This window comes from Lepidochelys kempii, chromosome 25 (genome assembly GCF_965140265.1).
Source record: "Lepidochelys kempii isolate rLepKem1 chromosome 25, rLepKem1.hap2, whole genome shotgun sequence".
NCBI lineage: Eukaryota > Metazoa > Chordata > Testudines > Cheloniidae > Lepidochelys > Lepidochelys kempii.
The window spans coordinates 3,755,615-3,772,397 of record NC_133280.1 but is presented as its reverse complement, the minus strand read 5'-3'; the positions used below and the strand labels follow the sequence as shown (position 1 = coordinate 3,772,397).

General features: G+C 45.5%; 1 protein-coding gene across 9 annotated transcripts in view; it reads left to right on the top strand.

Annotated features, from left to right (window-relative positions):
* Positions 1 to 16,783, top strand: part of FBN3 (fibrillin 3) — a 312,259-nt gene that overhangs the window by 36,553 nt on the left and 258,923 nt on the right. The window contains exon 3 of one of the 9 annotated variants that reach the window (XM_073323918.1): positions 418 to 726. The exons of the other annotated variants lie outside the window; for them this stretch is intronic. Coding sequence (XP_073180019.1) covers positions 557 to 726 — 170 coding nt within the window. The 5' untranslated portion in view covers positions 418 to 556. The remainder of the gene's footprint in view (positions 1 to 417; positions 727 to 16,783) is intronic. 9 annotated transcript variants of the gene reach the window in all.

Sequence of the window (16,783 nt, the reverse complement as noted above, 5' to 3'; positions counted from 1 at the left end):
TCCTGAATCCTGGAGCTGCATTCAGGGTATCGCAGGCCAGCAGCCATCAAACCCCAGGGCATGCCTGCAACTACACTTGATGCACTAATTGGGTGCCCTTTATGTTTCTAAATGCTCTGGAAGGACAGAGGGGAAGGAAGAGAGTATCTCCACTCCATAGAGATCCAGAGGGAGCAGCCTCTGTCCGTTCCTAACTCTTGGGAAAGAAATTTTTTGGCAATGTCTTTGTGTGGTATGAGTGTATGAGCTAACAAGCTCACAACTCCTTGGATTGTGCACAAGGAGCCAAAGTCAGTGCGATTTTGTGACCTCACTCTATTAATGCTGGGGAAGGGGGGCCTGGGGTGAATGATCATTTTAAAAATGTAAAAGCCCTTAAGAACACTTGTGTCTCCTCTGTCCTGTCTCTGCTTCTAGCCTCTGAAGGGGACCGTCAGGACGGCAGCCTGGCATTCAGGGTTTGCTGCCACAATCCATCCTCCACCAGGGCAGCAGGGCCCCTCCAGCTGGAAGAGGCTTTCAGGGCAGCAGAGGGAATCAAGGAATCCTTGCCATCATGGGGTTATTATGGCTGGCCAAGTTCATGCTAGGATGTACAGCACTTTTGTACATGGAACAAGCCCAGGGCCAATATGAAGGGGACTTTCAGACAGACAGATTTGCAGGCTATGAGGAAAGACAGCCAGCAAACAGAGTGAGAAGAAGAGGCCAAGACACTTTACGAGGGTACGTTTAATGTTCATTTCTTTTTTATGGTACAGAACTTGGGTTGTTAATGTAGCACAGACTCTGAAGACCAGACCTGCTTTTAAAACTGCCTTTTCTGTATTATGTGTGAGGTCAGCAAAAATTCTGCCCTGCAGCCTTTTCCAAAGTTCACCTTAGGAGAACAAGCTAATTCCACAGGGGAATTCAGTGTCTGAGGGCACAAAGAGAGCTCCGTGTGTTACCCAGTTGCAGGAATCAGGCCAGGAGACGTGATTACTCAGCTGCACTCCCTTGGGTCAGAGTGTCCCAGCGGTAGGGTATAAAGCTTTTCACGTCCAGCTCTCCAATGCCAGTCTAGACCTGGGCCTGTGTTGTCTGCAAGACCTTATCGTCTGGTGGCTGCTCTGGTCTGGTGGCCTTGTGCAGCCACTTGGTGGTTCTCAGTGGACAGGACCCACATCACAAAGCTCATCATGGTCGTAGGCTCTTATTGGCAGGTTCATCCAAGGATCAAATGGGCTTGAAAACTGAACCCCCCGGCAGCCAGAGTGGAGTTCTCCCAGTGAGGGTTGGGGCAGAGTGGCAGGCCACTGTATGGGGAGCTGGTACTGCTGCCCATGTTGTAGCTGGGTTGTCAGCCTGGCACCTCCTGCCATCACTACATGAACTCCAGTGTATTTTGAGTCTGCCTGTCTGGGAAAGCTTTCCTGTGTCAATGTGCAGAATTGGAGAAGCCCCCGGGCCATTCCAAAGGCCATGTTCCCCCCACGCTTGCCCGGGAAGGCTTCTCTCATGGGTTCACTTTTCCTGAACGCAGCACCTTCGGCACAGACACGGTCGCACAAGCCACACCTGAGTTGGAGCGAGCTGGCGCATGAAGACGAGCACCGGCAGCTGAGGGCCAACAGCCAAGGCTGGGCCCGGGGCAGGCTGAACTCATCCCTGGAGTTCAGACATCCATGGTCACTTGCTTCCGCTGTTCTGTGACTCTGAAAAGATGGACAGCAGCTATTGTGGCTGCATTTGCAGTGGGTTCATTTTTTAAAAGTGAGCCACCAAAGGCAGCCCTGAGTTGCTCATTCCCACAGAAGGGCAGGAGTGCTCTCTTCCCCGAGAAAGGCTCACGCATTCAGATATTTTCCAGTGCGTCCTTCAGATAGCTTGTTAGCCCTGCTGCTAATCACCGACAGGGGAGGCGGGGGAAGGCAGAGTGTGCAGGGCCACGTTTGGAAAGGAGGAAGGTAGCATGGAGTCCTGGGCCAAAGTCCCTCAAGAACTCCGATGTGGACTCCCAGGGCTATCCAGGAAGGGTTACTGATCCCAGGGTGGTGGCTGGGTTTGCTGACACACTAGCTGCAGCATTAGCATCTGACTCAGCATCTCCTGGGGTGCTGTACCTGACAGTGAAGAGGCAAAATGCTGGAGTGAGGCGAGTTTTTATTTTGCCTTCATCCGGGGACTTTACCTACATTCCCCTGCCTTGCGGCACACTGGGAGGAAAGGCACGTCTTATTAGTGATTGATTTAGGACAAAGTGTTCAGAAGCACCTTGGTGATTTAGAAGCCAAGGACTCATTTTCAAAAGTGACTTAGGAGCCTGAATCCCACTGACTTACAATGAGACTTCAGCTCCTCCCTGCGTAAGTGACTTTTGAAAATGGAACTTAGACTCCAAGTCACCTGGAGGCTTTGGAAAATGTATTGTAGAGGCTCTCTGTCATTATAGCTTTTTGCAAACATCAAAGTAAATACACTGATACGTTTTTTTCAGTGGTTTGAACTGTTAAGTTTGTGGTAGCATCAGGGACAGAGCTGAGGGTTGTTGGCTCCCAGTCCCTTGTTGGGTGCACTGGACCACACAGCCATCTCTGTGAGTGTCTATTCTATTTTACTTAGTGGCCTTTGAACCTCTCTCTGTAGGGTGAGCGAGGGCCAGGTTGTGGTAAATGCCAGCTCCGTTTAGAAAAGCCTGTGGAACTGCAAATTAAGGCACTCAGACTAGGGAATCATTGTTCCTTGGTTTTCAGGCAAAATGATGCAGAATATAAAGATGTAAATAGCATTTTGGCAAACCAGAGAACATGTGGAACTTCTTCCCAAAGACAGTTTGCAAGCTCTGCGTCCAGTGATCCAAATCAAGTGTCTTGTTCCAGAGTCCCAGCTTCTCCTTCAGAATGTCCCGCTTTCTGACAGTCCAAGTATTTAAGAGCGGCAAAGAGTCCTGTGGCACCTTATAGACTAACAGACATATTGGAGCATAAGCTTTATATGTCGGATGTACATGAATCCGATGAAATGGATATTCACCCACGAAAGCTTATGCTCTAATACGTCTGTTAGTCTATAAGGTGCCACAGGACTCTTTGCCACTTTTACATATCCAGACTTACATATCCAGGCTACCCCTCTGATACTTGACAAGTATTTAAGGTCATTTGTCTCTGTCGGTTTCATCAGAAGCATACCTCTAAAACTGTCTGAGATCAGAAATGGACTAGAAAGCATCATCTCACTGGGTCTGGCAAATGGTTAGCGGTACCACTGTATGGGATTACATAGCTAAAGTAGGACTCTACCAAAAGAGACCATCTAATCCAGTATCCCATCTTCTACAATGGCCTCTTCCAGATTCTTCATAAGGAATTGTCACCCCCAACACCTTCACTCTGTACCAGACAAGAAACAAATGTGCAACACTACAGCATGGGGGGAAATCTCTTCCTGTCCCAGCTTTTGATCAATATATACCCTAAAGGATCAGGATTGATAACTGTTGCCATTTCTAACTGCAGATGCTATTCTTATTCAGAAGAATCAAACCTAGTTCTGAGTCCTACTGATAATATAAGAACATAAGAACCGCCATACTGGATCAGACCAATAGTCCATCTAGCCCAGTATCCTATCTCTTGACAGTGGCCAATGCCAGGTGCTTCAGAGGGAGTGAACAGAACAGGTAATCATCCAGTGATCCATCCCTTGTCATCCACTCCCAGTTTCTGGAAGACAGAGGCTTGGGACACCCAGGGGATGGGGTTGCATCCCTGACCATCTTGGCTAATAGCCATTGATGGACCTATCCGCCATGAACTTATCTAGTTCTTTTTTCAATTCAGTTAGTTTTGGCCTTTACAGCATCCCCCGGCAACAAGTTCCACAGGTTGACTCTGCATTGTGTGAAGAAATACTTCCTTTTGTTTGTTTTAAACCCACTGCCTATTAATTTAATCTCATGACCCCTGGTTCTTGTGTTATGTGAAGGAATAAATAACACTTCCTTAGTCACTTTCTCCACATCGTTCACGACCTTATAGACTTCTATCATATTCTCCCCTTTAGTCATCTCTTTTCCAAGCTGAAAAGTCCCAGTCTTATTAATCTCTCCTCATACAGAAGCTGTCCCATACCATTAATCAGTTTTGTTGCCCTTCTCTGTATCTTTTCCAATTCTAATATATCTTTTCTGAGATGGGGTGACAAGAACTGCACTCAGTATTCAAGGTTTGGGCATATCATGGATTTTTACAGTGGCATTATGATATTTTCTGTCTTATTATCTATCCCTTTCCTAATGGTTCCTAACATTGTGTTAGCTTTTTTGACTGCCGCTGCACATTGAGTCGGTGTTTTCAGAGAACTATCGATAATGACTCCAAGATCTATTTCTTGCATGGCAAAAGCTAAGTTAGAGACCATCATTTTGTATGTATAGTTGGGATTGTCTTTTCCAGTGTACATTACTTTGCATTTATCAACATTTCATCTGCCATTTTGTTGCCCACTCACCCAGTTTAGTGAGATCCCTTTGTAACTCTTTCTAGTCTGCTTTGTAACTCATCGTAGTCTGAGGGCTGGTCTTCAATCAAACCTGCACCAAAACTACAAAATAAATGAATGAAAAGTTATTTAGTTTAGTTATTTTGGTGCAAGGGTGCATGCAGACTAGCCCTTAGAGCAAGGGAGGGTAGGGATAGGATACAGAGGGACCTAGACAAATGAGAGGATTGAGCCAAAAGAAATCTGATGAGGTTCAACAAGGACAAGTGCAGAGTCCTGCACTTAGGAGGGAAGAATCCCATGCACTGCTACAGACCGGGGGACCGAATGGCTAGGCAGCAGTTCCGCAGAAAAGGACCTAGGCGTTACAGTGGACGAGAAGCTGGATATGAGTCAACAGTGTGCCCTTGTTGCCAAGAAGGCCAATGGCATTTTGGGTTGTATAAGTAGGAGTATTGCCAGCAGATCGAGGGACGTGATCGTTTCCCTCTATTCGACATTGGTGAGGCCTCATCTGGAGTACTGTGCCCAGTTTTGGGCCCCACACTGCAAGAAGGATGTGGAAAAATTGGAAAATGTCCAGTGGAGGGCAACAAAAATAATTAGGGGGCTGGAACACATGGCTTATGAGGAGAGGCTGAGGGAACTGGGATTGTTTAGTCTGCGGAAGAGAAGAATGAGGGGGGATTTGATAGCTGCTTTCAACTCCTGAAAGGGGGTTCCAAAGAGGATGGATCTAGACTGTTCTCAGTGGTACCAGATGACAGAACGAGGAGTAATGGTCTCCAGTTGCAGTGGGGGAGGTTTAGGTTGGATATTAGGAAAAACTTTTTCACTAGGAGGGTGGTGAAACACTGGAATGCATTACCTAGGGAGGTGGTGGAATCTCCTTCCTTAGAAGTTTTTAAGGTCAGGCTTGACAAAGCCCTGGCTGGGATGATTTAATTGGGGATCGGTCCTGCTTTGAGCAGGGGGTTGGACTAGATGACCTCCTGAGGTCCCTTCCAACCCTGATATTCTATGATTCTATGATTCTAACAGACATTTGAGGGTCTTCAAGTTCTTTTTATGGGGTAGGATAAAATAGGGCACGTGAGTGGCCTGTTCTGTACCATTTACTCTCATTTGTCCTTGTAGCCTGCATTCTCTCATTCCTCTCCTTGCCAGACTAAGGTCTGATCCTGTGAACACTTTCACACATGAGTAACTTTACTCACGTTAGTACTCCCTATAACACAATAAAGTGTGCAGCCCCATTCTGTTTATTCTCTCCTTTTATGCAAGTTGCCTGCCCAGGGCTGGTTGGAAAATGGAGAAAATGCAGAAAATTTTGGTTTTTGGCAAAAATTTTAATACAAATATGTTGGCTGAAAAAATAAATATTTTGATGTAGCTATGGTGCATTATGGGAGATGTAGTCATGCTGTGGGGCCCAGGCCATTCAGGAGTGTGGGGACAAGAGCACACTGACTTTCAACCCCCATGAGACACTACAGCAGCATCTCCAGAACAAAATATTTTGTTTTTCATCCAAAAATATTTCAGTTTTGAGGCCTTTGGTTTTTTGATGAAAATTCAGAATTTCCTATGGAAAGCAGATACTTGCCAGAAAAAAAAATTTTTGTGGAAAAACCACTTTTTTTGTCAGGAAACAATTTTATCAATGGAAAATTTTTGACCAATGCTTGTCCTGCACCATCAGAGCACTCTAACCGTTTTGCTCGTATGAATTTTATAAACAATATTTTCCCTTTTTACATTATATTTCGCACCTTCCATCCTGACGGATCGCAAAGCATTTTGTGAAGTTAACACACTGTTCACAGGGTTCACTTCATCCATCACAGAAATGCTGCTACCTCTGGGGTGGAACACAGCAAGGGCAACAGTATACAGTGACAATATCGGACACAAAGCGAAGCAACATATCTTATCGCCTGGAGTTTAGGGAAACAGGATGTAGTTACTTTTATCCTGGATTGGCAGGGAGAGGGACTAGATAACTGAATAGCTCTTCTCCATCTCCGACTTTTCTGAATTGGAATTTGAGCATGATACATGGGATTCTACCCCAATTCCTCTGAAAAGTGCCCTGGGATTTTTAATGACCCCAGGATTGCACCTTATTGGAAGAACAGTACAGTACCTCCAATGCAGCACAGGGCCCTTCGCAACATGCTGGAATGTTAACTGCAGGTGGGACTTCCGAAGGCTCCGGAAGGTGCCCAACACTCATTAGCTTTTTAGGTTCCTATCTCCCACAGGCTCTTTCAGAAATCCCACTGTACATGTTCACGCAGAGGAAAGAGCTCTGCCCACTGGCTCCCCAGCTCTACTTCCTGAAGCACAATGACTTCCCATTGGAGGTCTCCTGTAAAATCCCTGATGCAGCCCAGGACATCTTAGCTTGTGTGCTGTGATGGGGATGACACATCACAAGGTAGTGTGGCTGCAGTCTCGGTTGCTGATCTGCTCTCCCTTAGTGCCACGTCACTTTGGGTGTGTCCACTCAGGAAATCGGTATCAGTACAGATACACAAAACTCTTCTGTGTCATAGGATTTAACGCAAGACACATCTCTTTTATTATCCCCCCTGTGACCCATGCTAGTCCTCAATGCCTAGCCCTGTAGTCAACAGGGAATAGCTAAAAACAACTGAACCTAGAGTAGCTACACTAGAGTAGTCAGGGTGATTAGGGAATAGGGGGCATGGCTGCAGAAAAACAGGAACAGAGATGACTAATATTTCTCCTGGCAATGCAATATCATGCTCTGTGCCCCCTCACAACTCTGCTTTGCAAAGTTCCTCTCACACAAGGAGAGACTCAGCAAAATAAATGAGCCTCTGATTCACAAATTACTTTACAAGACTGGTTAATAAAGCAAGAGGTGGCCATAAATCATTCCCAAAGCAGCACAATCTATCATAAAATTCATTACAGTAGAAGACAATTTAATATGACAAACTCCTTTAGGAACAGCACTTGACAAATCCATTTGCAATGCAGGATCTTAAAAGGATTATTATGTTAATGAACTATTTAATGATTTTCAACAGCAAGAATGGGTTTAATGAGGGGGGAAGAAAGGGTCATTAGAGTGTCTGCAGCCCAGCTGGGTTCTGCACTGGAAATGCTCTTTCCTGTGAGCTAATGGCTGCTTAATTTCACCTATCAGAATGAAGGATCAGCTACAGCCTTAATTAGAAAACTACTAATTACCATGTCCATTAGTTATTAAACAGGGTCTGCAATCAGTGACACCTTATGAAGGGAAGGGGCCATTTGGGGAGAAAAGGCGTTTCTCAGAGCCCTGGATTCGTTCTGATTGAAGAGGGAGGAAGGGTTCTTTAAAGAAGGGTGCCACCGTGCCAAGGAAGCAAATGGAGAGAACCAGTGGCTGCGGGCACTGGCAGAGCTGGCATGTTCAGATGACACTCAGAGACAGCACACAGCCATGAAAGGGATTGGGGGTGCCTGACTCAGGGGCAGCGCAGGTTGGAGCCCACCTGGAGGTAACCCCAGGAAGCTGGCGAGTTCACAAACTGCTGTCCTACACAATTTCTATTGACATCTTCTGAGTCACCTCCGAAGGGAGGGAATGGGAGTGACTGGACTGCAAAGTGAAAGGGTAGCGAGGGTCACCCGCAGCTGCTAGGCTTCCTGACCCCAACTCTGCCCCATGGCCCAGCACCTCTCCAATATACTGTGGAGGGGCAGCCAAAGGGAGAAGGTTTCGGCTGTTTGATTTAGGGCTGCTTGGCCCCAGCACAACGCACTGCAGGAGGGGCCGTAGTGCTAGCAGAGACTTGGGCATAGAATCATAGAATATCAGGGTTGGAAGGGACCTCAGGAGGTCATCTAGTCCAACCCCCTGCTCAAAGCAGGACCAATCCCCAACTAAATCATCCCAGCCAGGGCTTTGTCAAGCCTGACCTTAAAAACTTCTAAGGAAGGAGATTCCACCACCTCCCTAGGTAACACATTCCAGTGTTTCACCACCCTCCTAGTGAAAAAGTTTTTCCTAATATCCAACCTAAACCTCCCACACTGCAACTTGAGACCATTACTTCTTGTTCTATTATCCGGTACTACTGAGAACAGTGTAGATCCATCCTCTTTAGAACCCCCCTTCAGGTAGTTGAAAGCAGCTATCAAATCCCCCCTCATTCTTCTCTTCCACAGACTAAACAATCCCAGTTCCCTCAGCCTCTCCTCATAACTCATGTGTTCCAGACTCCTAATAATTTTTGTTGCCCTTTGCTGGACTCTTTCCAATTTATCCACATCCTTCTTGTAGTGTGGGGCCCAAAACTGGACACAGTACTGCAGATGAGGCCTCACCAATGTCGAATAGAGGGGGACGATCACGTCCCTCGATCTGCTCGCTATGCCCCTACTTATACATTCCAAAATGCCATTGGCCTTCTTGGCAACAAGGGCACACTGTTGACTCATATCCAGCTTCTCGTCCACTGTCACCCCTAGGTCCTTTTCCGCAGAACTGCTGCCGAGCCATTCGGTCCCTAGTCTGTAGCTGTGCATTGGGTTCTTCCGTCCTAAGTGCAGGACCCTGCACTTATCCTTATTGAACCTCATCAGATTTCTTTTGGCCCAATCCTCCAATTTGTCTAGGTCCCTCTGTATCCTATCCCTGCCCTCCAGCGTATCTACCACTCCTCCCAGTTCAGTATCATCCGCAAATTTGCTGAGAGTGCAATCCACACCATCCTCCAGATCATTAATGAAGATATTGAACAAAACCGGCCCCAGGACCGACCCTTGGGGCACTCCACTTGATACCGGCTGCCAACTAGACATGGAGCCATTGATCACTACCCGTTGAGCCCGACAATGTAGCCAGCGTTCTATCCACCTTATTGTCCATTCATCCAGCCCATACTTCTTTAACTTACTGTCAAGAATACTGTGGGAGACCGTGTCAAAAGCTTTGCTAAAGTCAAGGAACAACAAGTCCACTGCTTTCCCCTCATCCAGAGAGCCAGTTATCTCGTCATAGAAGGCAATTAGATTAGTCAGGCATGACTTGCCCTTGGTGAATCCATGCTGACTGTTCCTGATCACTTTCCTCTCCTCTAAGTGCTTCAGAATTGATTCCTTGAGGACCTGCTCCATGATTTTTCCAGGGAGTGAGGTGAGGCTGACTGGCCTGTAGTTCCCAGGATCCTCCTTCTTCCCTTTTTTAAAGATGGGCACTACATTAGTCTTTTTCCAGTCGTCCAGGACCTCCCCTGATCGCCATGAGTTTTCAAAGATAATGGCCAATGGCTCTGCAATCACATCCGCCAATTCGTTTAGCACTCTTGGATGCAGCGCATCCGGCCCCATGGACTTGTGCTCGTCCAGCTTTTCTAAATAGTCCCGAACCACTTCTTTCTCCACAGAGGGCTGGTCACCTCCTCCCCATGCTGTGCTGCCCAGTGCAGTAGTCTGGGAGCTGACCTTGTTCGTGAAGACAGAGGCAAAAAAAGCATTGAGTACATTAGCTTTTTCCACATCCTCTGTCACTAGGTTGCCTCCCTCATTCAGTAAGGGGCCCACACTTTCCTTGACTTTCTTCTTGTTGCTAACATACCTGAAGAAACCCTTCTTGTTACTCTTAACATCTCTTGCTAGCTGCAACTCCAAGTGTGATTTGGCCTTCCTGATTTCACTCCTGCAAGCCCGAGCAATATTTTTATACTCTTCCCTGGTCATTTGTACAATCTTCCACTTCTTGTATAATAATACCCATGACTTTCCCCACTCACGGGACCTGATGTAGCAAATGTAAGATTAGTGTCCTTTTGGTACACGTACTTTGTTGGGGCCCTTGATGACCTATGACCACAGTATCTTCTCTGCGGTGGTTTAGCAGTGTGGCTGATTGGGTTCACTATAGCCCAAAGGACTCACAAGTGGGAGGAGGTGGTAAATCCCTCCACAGGTTTAATTTGCAGCAGGTTATAAAATCCCCAGATCCATACTCCCTGTCTTGAGGACACAGTTCAGGGGGTAGGGGTTCCCCAAAACAAATTCCCTAACTGACTAACTAAAAGATGGTGCACTCACAAAGTCCATGAATGATCCTCAGGTTCAGAGATGACTCTGGACTCCTCGGTCACTGCAGAGGGACTGATCTCTGCGGCAGGGAGCCTCTTTGGGCAGGAATCAGACTGCTTCGGTCCCAGGATTTCCCCTCACCACAAAGGGGTGCAGGGCTCAAGGTGCAGATTAAACAACTATACTAAACTCCAAACTGTAGTCTCCTAGCCCAGAATCCAGACACACTCCCAGCAGGCCAGCCCTGGACTAACAGCCAGAGCAGAGCTGACCATGTGGTGACTGGTCTCACGTAGGGAGCTGGGGGCTAACTCAGCTTGGCTGGGGAAGTTTCCCAGCAAAACCCTACAAACTGGGAGTCAAATCAGTCGAGAGGGAAAAGCCCAGCTGAGGGATCTTGTTTTCAGGTCCCTAGAGGCCAGTTCTTGGGGGAACCCTGCATGCAGGCCTGGGACTCACCAGCTCCCCACATAGCCAGGCCTGCCCTTGCCCTGGCTGGCTCCAGACTGACTCAAAAAAGGCTTCTCCCCTTTCCTGAGCTCCCTGGGAGGGGCATTACACTCCCTATTGGTTGCCGGGCAGATTCTGAGTCTGGCTTGGCTCTCCCTCCATACCAGGGGCAGTGCGCCTCTCCCTGCCTGCAGACAGAGCCCCAGGAATCTAGGTCATCTCCTTGGGGGTTACACTTACACCATATTTGCCAGCTCCATACCAGTGGCTGTCTGGCCTGTTCAAGGCCCACGTGCACGTAACATGCAAACAGAACAAAGTGGCCTTAGCAGAGCCGAGAATCTGGGCCCCTGAGTTTAAAAAAATCCTTCTGCACAAAGGCAAAGTGATTGGTTAGGATACCAACTCCTTCAGTGGAAGCCAAAGTGCATTCTTACTGTTGCCTGCCCGTGGCTGCATACGAGGGAGGCTGGGATGTAATCTGGGCAGATTAAAGGAATCTGGGCTGTTGTAAAATGGGAAACACTGCCCTCTGTGCTCCTTTAAGTCCTGTTTCCATCTCCCTCACTTCCCCTCTGTGCACCATTATCCTATTCAGAAAACAGGGATAATGATATTTCCCTGCATCCCGGATGTCGTTAGAGGCTTGTTCAACGCACGTAAAACCCAGTGAGAGGGACAGACTAGTGCTATCACTATGTAACGGATCGGTCTCAAAATGTGATTGCAAATGGGGAATCATCATCTGTTGGGTGTGTTCTTTGTAGGGTCCAGCAGGGATCGTTTTGGGACCTCTGCTATTTAACACTTTTATTAACGACCAGGAAGAAAACATAAAATCACCACTGGTACAGTCCACAGATGGCACAAAAACTGGGGGAGTGGTAAATACTGAAGAGGACAAGTTTCTGATACAGAGTGATATGGATCATTTGGTAAACTGGGTGCAAGCAAACAATATATATTTTAATGAAGTTAAATATACATTTATACATCTAGGAACAAAGAATGTTGGCCATACGTACACAACGGGGGACTCTATCCTGGGAAGCAGACACTCTGGAAGAGATTTGGGGGTTGAGGTGGCTAATCAGCTGAACATGAGCTTCCACTGCAACACTGTGCCCAAAAGGGCGAATATGATCCTTGGATGCATGTATAGGGGAATCTCGAGTAAGAGTAGAGAGATTATTTGACCTATGTATTTGGCACTGGTGTGACCGCTGTGGGAATACTGTGTCCAGTTCTGGTGCCTACAATGCAAGAAGGATGTCGATAAATTGGAGAGGGTTGAGAGAAGAGCCACAAGAATGCTTAAAAGATTAGAAAACCTGCATTACAGTGATAGACTCAAGGAGTTCCAAGGGTTAAGGGTGACTTGATTACAATGTATAAGTACCTACATGGGGAACAAATATTTGATAATAGGCACTTCAGTCTAGCAGAAAAGGTATAACTTGATCCAGTGGCTAGAAGCTGAAGCTAGACAATTTCAGACTGGAAATAAGGTGTAAAGTTTTAACAGTGAGAGTAATTAACCAATTTACCGAAGTTCATTGTTGATTCTCCATCACTTACAATATTTCAGTAATTCTCCATCACTTACAATATTTCAGAACGGCTGGGGTTTTCTCTAGTTCAAACAGGAATTGTTTGGGGGAAGGTCTCTGGCCTGTGCTATACAGGAGGTCAAAGAGATGATCATAGTGCTCCTTTCTGGCCTTGGAATCTGTTAAACTAGTTGAACAGCAGCAAATGCCTCTTGCAGTTTCCTAGTACTCACTCCTTCCAGTAGTCGATGTTTATTACTAACTCTCCTGAATGGCTTGCTGCCTGACAGAGGCTAGCATATAAGCTGTAGCTCTGTTTAGCGGTAGGCATTAGCATCCTACTTGGGCAAAACTCATGACTCATTGAGCCCAAATGACAGTTATCGTTATACATATGCAGGCTCTTTGTATTTATTAGAAACATGCATGCTTGCCTGCATCAGATTCCCGACACAGAAACAGGAATCCAAGCTTCTTTTCAAGCAAAGGGCTTCAAGAGAATGTCAAAAGTTTAATGATTCTTGGGCTGATCCTGCTCCACTGAAGTCAAGGGCAGAACGTCCATTGGCTTCGATCAAACAAGGACCAAACTTTAAGCCACAGGAGAGCTCCATCAATGCATCCCTTACATACACTATGTTACCAACTCTGGTGATTGTATCATGAGTCTTGTGATAGTCAGCATTTTTCCAAAAGCACCAGCCTCTAGAGTCTTGTGCAAATAGCAGAATCTTGAGCTTTCATTTTTTAAATGATTGAAATGGTTGTAGAGAAAAGTTTGAAAACATGACCCCCCAAAGAGTCAAAAGACAGAATGCAAATAAAAAGTACCTTCCATGTATTTTTTTTAAATCACATCATTTTTAAACTAATCTTATGATTTTGGGGGCATGACTGCTGATTTTTGCATGTGTGAGGTTGGCCAGGCTGCCTGCAGCACCTTGGGAAGTGGTATGGCATGAGGGTCAAACCAGAGTTATGTTAATCACCTGGAAAATGAAACCCTGCTGTGTCTGATGAGACCTGACAGAGTGCAGTCACATCAATGCAAATAAGGAACAAAACTCCAGAATTTGTTCAGAACTGTTGCCTGGATGTGATAGGGGGCTCACAGTTCTCCAGACATCCTTTATTCTTTTATTATGAGCTACCTCAATGTGTGTCGATGTACTGGGCTTCCCTGTGAACCTCCAGGCAGAACTCAAGATGTGCCTTGCTCATTTTCTCTCACCACCATCAACAAGACAAGTCCTGGTAGGAAAGACCATGGCCAAAGCTTTCCCATCATCCTCCACTCACATTCTTGCATGGCCCCAATGTCTCAGTGCACCAGGGTCTGTTGAAGCCAGGAGTCTGGAGTACACATAAGCTGTGGAATTGGTTCATTAAAGATTCAATCTGAGCTGTTTTCAGTGTGGTCAGAGTGTGTGGAAAGCCCCCTCTTTAACAGATCAAGGCAGCTCCCTGGCTAGCGTACTCCTCACATGTGACCCCTGTTGTAAAGACTGAAATCAAAGTATTCCCTACAATGGCAGGAACAAACGTGAGGGCAACAAATGGAGGCTTTTAACTTTGTGCTCTTATTTCCCCAACCTTTCTTTGGTGCCTTGATTTATATTGTGTAGACAGTTGAGCTTGGACCTCTGAGTTAAACTGGTCTGTCTTGTTACGGCAGCAAATGCAGAAGGCAAGATTTTGCATGGCAGACCTTTATCTGGAATGGACGTGAGTAGGTTATGGGGGTTTTATTCAAACATTTTAAGAACTGGTTTTGAAGTTTTGATTTGCTTCAGAGGTTTAAGAAAAAACGTACAGAAGAGTTGGTGGTGCTACTTTCCAGATGATGCTCTTGTGAAATTCCTGGAAATACATTACATTTTTTGTCTGTTTTCAAAGAAAAGTCCTCCTTGTGGTTGGTTCCTTTGCTGATATATGGGGTTTGCCCAAATCAAATTTGACTTTACTTACTCTTAATTGAAAAAGATCCACAAATGTACAAATAACTGAACTGAAAGGAAGCAAGCAGATTAACTAGCAAAGAGAGGGCACATAGCTAAAGGTTTTATAGAAACTCACTGCTAAAAAAAGCTGGAACATTACTGTGTTTGAACAGTGCCCTAAGCAAAGCAGTCTCAATCCAAAAACAAGTAAGGATTTGTTAAAAGATTGTTCTCTGCATTTTTCCTTATTCCTCTTATGATACTAAACATATTTTCCCATTTTTTAAAATTATTTCACTTGCTCTCTTTAATTTTGATTTGCTGTTCAACTTGCTGAGGAGACAGACTTGACTTTCCGAGACAGTGTCTGTAACAATGAAATGTTGAAAAGGGTATTAAACAGAGGGGCTCATTGTGATGAAGTTATAGTGATTAATCCTGCAAACACTTAGTGTACACTGGTTTCAGAGTAACAGCTGTGTTAGTCTGTATTCGCAAAATCGGATGCATCCGATGAAGTGAGCTGTAGCTCACGAAAGCTTATGCTCAAATAAATTGGTTAGTCTCTAAGATGCCACAAGTCCTCCTGTTCTTTTTAGTGTACACTGTAATCTCACTGAGAAAGACAGGACTACTCTTAGTAGAAGAGTTGGTGTTCCTGGCGACTTATTACTGTTTACTTTATCAGTTTGTTTTAAAACCTCTTCCGTTGACACCTTGGTGTGGGACAAGACTTCCGATTTGTCACCCAAAAAGGATAGCTCTGAGTAGGGATCTCCCCCACATCCTCTGCCGTGACGATCAAGGCAAAAAATGCATTTAGCTTTTCTGCAACGGCCTTGTCTTCCTTGAGAGCTCCTTTAATACCTTCATTGTCTAGTGGTTCCACTGCCTCTTTGGCAGGCTTCCTGCTTCCAGTGTACTTTAAAAAATTCCTACCATTAGTTTTTTCCAAATGTAGTCTAGCTGGAATTAGAACTAACAAAGTCAGACCCAAAGTATGTCTAATTGACTTGATTTTTCCCCTGTTGAATAGTTAGGGAGTACAATCTGGATACAACTCATCACAGGATCCTTGATAATCAGGATTATCTGAGAACCTGACTGTTGTCAGGGACTTTTGGTGGGTTGTTTTTTTACTGCTACGTCTGCATATGTAATGGGTAGGTGTTAGAACTTGGTTTTCTTGAAGGTAGAGGTCTAGCTGCTGGAAGGGAATCTGATGTTGCTGTAATCTAAATCTCTTAACCACGTCTCAAAAACTTTTCAGCACAATCTTACTCAAACGCTCTCTAGAGCGGTGGCCAGCCACATTTTGGTGGCTCTCATTTTAGTCTTTTGGTTTATGAAGCCTTATTGGTAGCCACCAAACTAGAAGAGATTACAGGTCCAATTCTTCGATCGCATCCTCCAGATTTACATCAGTACAATTAGGCTAATTTCATTGCAGTTACTCCTGATTTACATTGGGGCAAGTGAGTGGAGAATCAGTCCCTGCGGCTTGCCCTGAGCCTTGTTTTCAGGATCTGTAACACATATTTCTACTGTAGTAAAGTAGAAGGAATATTTTCCATTTTGCCATCAATACTAGCGTGATGAGAATCCTTTACTCCAAATACGCTGTTATGTCCAGACTTCTGGTGATTGCAATTTTCAGATCCCCACCCAGGCTCCGGGAGAGCACAGTACCATTATCTTGGGATCCAGCTCCTATGGCCAGGCGGGAGAACTGGACAATAATATTCCATCAAAACTGTTTTTCATGGAAAATTAATGTTTGACAAAATGCAAGTTTTCATGAAAAGTCTCTGCTTTTCATAGGAAATTTAATTTTTTCTTTGAAAAATTGAATGCCTGAAAACAAAAATATTTCAGTTTGGGAAAGCTGCTGCAATGCCTCGTGGGATTTGTAGTTTGGTTCCCTCATTCGCCCATTCTCCTCTATGGGGCCAGGCTCCCTGGTGGACTACATCTCCCATGTTGCACCCTCACCAGAAACTCCCATGGTACACTCCGTCCACTGCCAAGATTATTTTAGTTTTCAGACATTTTTAGGTGTAGGATGAACTTTTTTGTATTTGAATTTCTGCCAAAAAAAAAATCAAAATTTTCTGTGGTGGAAAAGAATTTTTTTTTAACCTGCTCTACTGAAGCCTTCCTCAGAACTTGGAGGCTTTAGCTTGGGCCTGGGTAGAACTCCTCACCCCGTAGAAACAACTAGCACATTTTCCGGGGCAAGCACCAGCTGAAGAGTCAATGTGCCAAGGCAAACAGCCTGAGGTTTGCCTTGGAAGA